Source organism: Oncorhynchus clarkii, chromosome 5 (assembly GCF_045791955.1).
Source record: "Oncorhynchus clarkii lewisi isolate Uvic-CL-2024 chromosome 5, UVic_Ocla_1.0, whole genome shotgun sequence".
In the NCBI taxonomy this organism is placed as follows: Eukaryota; Metazoa; Chordata; class Actinopteri; order Salmoniformes; family Salmonidae; genus Oncorhynchus; species Oncorhynchus clarkii.
In genome coordinates, this window is record NC_092151.1 from 87,441,539 (window position 1) to 87,446,538 (window position 5,000).

At 47.9% G+C, this 5,000-nt stretch overlaps 1 protein-coding gene across 1 annotated transcript in view; it reads left to right on the forward strand.

Moving 5' to 3' along the window:
* The window catches only part of LOC139409507 (hemicentin 1), a 242,956-nt gene that overhangs the window by 104,984 nt on the left and 132,972 nt on the right, over positions 1-5,000 (forward strand). Inside the window, exons 12-13 of the mRNA XM_071154768.1 lie at positions 4,349-4,490; positions 4,789-4,916. Coding sequence (XP_071010869.1) covers positions 4,349-4,490; positions 4,789-4,916 — 270 coding nt within the window. The remainder of the gene's footprint in view (positions 1-4,348; positions 4,491-4,788; positions 4,917-5,000) is intronic.

Genomic DNA, 5,000 nt, shown 5'->3' on the forward strand with positions numbered 1-5,000 from the left:
CATAACATACTAACTGCCTGAGCCTTATATGTTCCTCTGTAGTGAATTATGATACTTTTTTATTTGCATAGGTCTATTTATTTATGTGACAACACACTCATTCATCACACACTGTCAGCACGCTAGTCACAGTGTCTCCTAAAGACATGATTGACATGGGGAAAAGATGCTCGGCTGTCAGCTGATCATTTATGTTGATGTAAATCTGCTCTCTATTCAACTTTTTACAGATTGTGATTTATCTTCAATGCTCTTAAATAATAACTTCATAATATAATGTAATATCCATCATCTTCTAACTGATATATGGCTAGCTGGCTAGTGGCTTGTGTGGATATTATCATAGCCAATATGGTGATTAACTAGAGTCTAGGCTACTGTGTTCGGTGCTTTATTTGTAAATCGGGAGGTGCTGGAACAAAAAGTGAGTGTCAGAGGGGGGTGACCTGGGGAGCTCTGAGGTTGTGAGAGGGGGGTGACCTGGGGAGCTCTGAGGTTGTGAGAGCGGGGTGACCTGGGAGCTCTGAGGTTGTGAGAGGGGGTGACTTGGGGAGCTCTGAGGTCATGAGAGGGGGGTGACATGGGGAGCTCTGATGTCGTGAGAGGGGGTGACCTGGGGAGCTCTGAGGTCATGAGAGGGGGTAACCTGGGGAGCTCTGAGGTTGTGAGAGGGGGGTGACCTGGGGAGCTCTGAGGTTGTGAGAGGGGGTGACCTGGGGAGCTCTGAGGTCATGAGAGGGGGTGACCTGGGGAGCTCTGAGGTCATGAGAGGGGGTGACCTGGGGAGCTCTGAGGTTGTGATAGGGGGTGACCTGGGGAGCTCTGAGGTTGTGAGAGGGGGGTGACCTGGGGAGCTCTGAGGTCGTGAGAGGGGGTGACCTGGGGAGCTCTAAGGTCGTGAGAGGGGGTGACCTGGGGAGCTCTGAGGTCATGAGAGGGGGTGACCTGGGGAGCTCTGAAGTACCTTTATAATAATGTAGCCTAGAGTCCGGGGAAAAGGTGGCCTTTCACATGACTGGAGACTTTAGCTGAATCTTTTTAATACCGCACAAGTGATGGAAATGACAGGCTACTTTGACACTGACAAACTAGGCCTATTTGGAAGTTGATTAAATATTTTGCTGGCTAGCAGCAGACAGGTTGGAGTCTTCTCCTTTCAGCAGGAGCTATTTGCTTTCCAACCTGTGTTTTTATTTCAAATATTGCGAAAGGCGTGTTTTGCCTGCATGCTGTTTGCCGACAGATTCATTGTGCATTCTCGACTGTAGGCTATGCCTTGTTATTGGACTACACACAATCCACAGCTAGGCTATTTTTTTTAAAGGAGCTATTGATCCTCTGTGGCTAAATGATAGGCCTACTCAGGGTGTAGTAGGCTATTCTGAATGATTTGATTTCTTTCTGAAAAGGCGGTAGTAATTCTATAACTTTGACCAATGTCTTTCAATATATCAGGGGTGCTGCTGCAGCTCCAGGATCCTTTCCACGGCTATGAGTCCATTTCTATTTTTATTACCGCATTTACAGGGCAGACTGGGAATAAGGTTAGCTCGGTACAAAGCAGACTGGGAAAAAGGTTAGCTCTGTACAGAGCAGACTGGGAAAAGGTTAGCTCTATACAGAGCAGACTGGGAAAAAGGTTAGCTCGGTACAGAGCAGACTGGGAAAAAGGTTAGCTCTATACAGAGCAGACTGGGAAAAAGGTTAGCTCTATACAGAGCAGACTGGGAAAAAGGTTAGCTCTATACAGAGCAGACTGGGAAAAAGGTTAGCTCGGTACAGAGCAGACTGGGAAAAAGGTTAGCTCTATACAGAGCAGACTGGGAAAAAGGTTAGCTCTATACAGAGCAGACTGGGAAAAAGGTTAGCTCGGTACAGAGCAGACTGGGAAAAAGGTTAGCTCGGTACAAAGCAGACTGGGAAAAAGGTTAGCTCGGTACAGAGCAGACTGGGAAAAAGGTTAGCTCGGTACAGAGCAGACTGGGAAAAAGGTTAGCTCGGTACAGAGCAGACTGGGAAAAAGGTTAGCTCTATACAGAGCAGACTGGGAAAAAGGTTAGCTCGGTACAGGGCAGACTGGGAAAAAAGGTTAGCTTTATACAGAGCAGACTGGGAAAAAGGTTAGCTCTATACAGAGCAGACTGGGAAAAAGGTTAGCTCTATACAGAACAGACTGGGAATAAGGTTAGCTCGGTACAGAGCAGACTGGGAAAAAGGTTCGCTCTATACAGAGCAGACTGGGAAAAAGATTAGCTCTGTACAGAGCAGACTGGGAAAAGGTTAGCTCTATACAGAGCAGACTGGGAAAAAGGTTAGCTCTGTACAGAGCAGACTGGGAAAAAGGTTAGCTCTGTACAGAGCAGACTGGGAAAAAGGTTAGCTCGGTACAAAGCAGACTGGGAAAGGTTAGCTCGGGACAGGGCAGACTGGGAAAAAGGTTAGCTCTATACAGAGCAGACTGGGAAAAAGGTTAGCTCTATACAGAGCAGACTGGGAAAAAGGTTAGCTCTATACAGAGCAGACTGGGAAAAAGGTTAGCTCGGTACAGAGCAGACTGGGAAAAAGGTTAGCTCGGTACAAAGCAGACTGGGAAAAAGGTTAGCTCGGTACAGAGCAGACTGGGAAAAAGGTTAGCTCGGTACAGAGCAGACTGGGAAAAAGGTTAGCTCGGTACAGAGCAGACTGGGATAAAGGTTAGCTCTATACAGAGCAGACTGGGAAAAAGGTTAGCTCGGTACAGGGCAGACTGGGAAAAAGGTTAGCTTTATACAGAGCAGACTGGGAAAAAGGTTAGCTCTATACAGAGCAGACTGGGAAAAAGGTTAGCTCTATACAGAACAGACTGGGAAAAAGGTTAGCTCGGTACAGAGCAGACTGGGAAAAAGGTTCGCTCTATACAGAGCAGACTGGGAAAAAGATTAGCTCTATACAGAGCAGACTGGGAAAAAGGTTAGCTCGGTACAGGGCAGACTGGGAAAAAGGTTAGCTCTGTACAGAGCAGACTGGGAAAAAGGTTAGCTCTGTACAGAGCAGACTGGGAAAAAGGTTAGCTCGGTACAAAGCAGACTGGGAAAGGTTAGCTCGGTACAGGGCAGACTGGGAAAAAGGTTAGCTCTATACAGAGCAGACTGGGAAAAAGGTTAGCTCTATACAGAGCAGACTGGGAAAAAGGTTAGCTCGGTACTGGGCAGACTGGGAAAAAGGTTAGCTCTATACAGAGCAGACTGGGAAAAAGGTTAGCTCGGTACAGGGCAGACTGGGAAAAAGGTTAGCTCGGTACTGGGCAGACTGGGAAAAAGGTTAGCTCGGTACAGGGCAGACTGGGAAAAAGGTTAGCTCAGTACAAAGCAGACTGGGAAAAAGGTTAGCTCTATACAGAGCAGACTGGGGAAAAGGTTAGCTCGGTACAGGGCAGACTGGGGAAAAGGTTAGCTCGGTACAGGGCAGACTGGGAAAAAGGTTAGCTCAGTACAAAGCAGACTGGGAAAAAGGTTAGCTCTGTACAGAGCAGACTGGGGAAAAAGGTTAGCTCTATACAGAGCAGACTGGGGAAAAGGTTAGCTCGGTACAGAGCAGACTGGGGAAAAAGGTTAGCTCTATACAGAGCAGACTGGGGAAAAGGTTAGCTCTGTACAGAGCAGACTGGGGAAAAAGGTTAGCTCTATACAGAGCAGACTGGGGAAAAGGTTAGCTCGGTACAGGGCAGACTGGGAAAAAGGTTAGCTCAGTACAAAGCAGACTGGGAAAAAGGTTAGCTCTATACAGAGCAGACTGGGGAAAAGGTTAGCTCGGTACAGGGCAGACTGGGGAAAAGGTTAGCTCGGTACAGGGCAGACTGGGAAAAAGGTTAGCTCAGTACAAAGCAGACTGGGAAAAAGGTTAGCTCTGTACAGAGCAGACTGGGGAAAAAGGTTAGCTCTATACAGAGCAGACTGGGTAAAAGGTTAGCTCGGTACAGAGCAGACTAAAGGACGGGGTGGTGGTGGGGAGTGGCAAACTTGACGATGACTTGGGGGCAGTGGGTTCAGAACAACAACTGCAAAAACTGTATGCAAAAAATATATAATTATACCACCACCCCAAAGGGCACTTGGCGAGTGGGAGGTCAAAGGGGCAGATTCTGGGCACAGGTAGACTCCTATCTGCCTGCTTTCATCACAACGTGTTTATTAATACACTTGTATAAACCACTGTGCAAGTTAGTCTCACCTTCAACTTTAAAGATATACAATGTACATTTGGTCAGTGGATTATATGAATTGATCTTTGATGGCAGCAATCATTATTGAACCAGATGATTTAAGGATATTCATGTTGCTGTGACCTCTGACCCCCTCCTTTCTTCCAGAGCCCCCCCAGGTGTCAGTGGACCCCCGGCACCAGACCTTTACCACGGGACAGGAAGTGAGGATCAGGTGCTCTGCCAGAGGTTACCCCGCCCCCCACCTGGTCTGGACACACAACGACATGTTCCTCATGGGTTCCAGCAGGTGAGGTCACAACCTTTCACCTCTCACACAGGTCACGCAGGTCAGGAGTGGCAGAAGGATGCTGTGTCCTGTGTTTTGTCTGTTGTGGTGCTCAAGGCTCAAGGGTTATCGTGCTCTGGTGGCACTTAACAAATAAGTCAATAATTTAGTCCGAGCTGTTGCTAGGGATCTTCAGATGACTGTGTGCTAATGCACTTCATGGAGTGTTGTCTGTGTTGCTGTGTTATTACAGGTGTGTGTAGATGAGGTTGATGTGTGTCAATATGTATTAACCCTCTGACCTCTGGCCCCTGTGCAGACACAGAATGACCCCTGATGGAAGTCTGATCATCAGGAACATGGAACAGAAGGATGCTGGGGTGTACGGCTGTCTGGCCAGCAACCTGGCTGGGACAGACACTCAAACATCCGTCCTCACCTATATCGGTGAGTAGGACACAACAGACATGCAGACGGACAGACTGACGGACTCCTTTAACCTGTGTTGTGCTCTGCCAGTCTCCCTCTCTC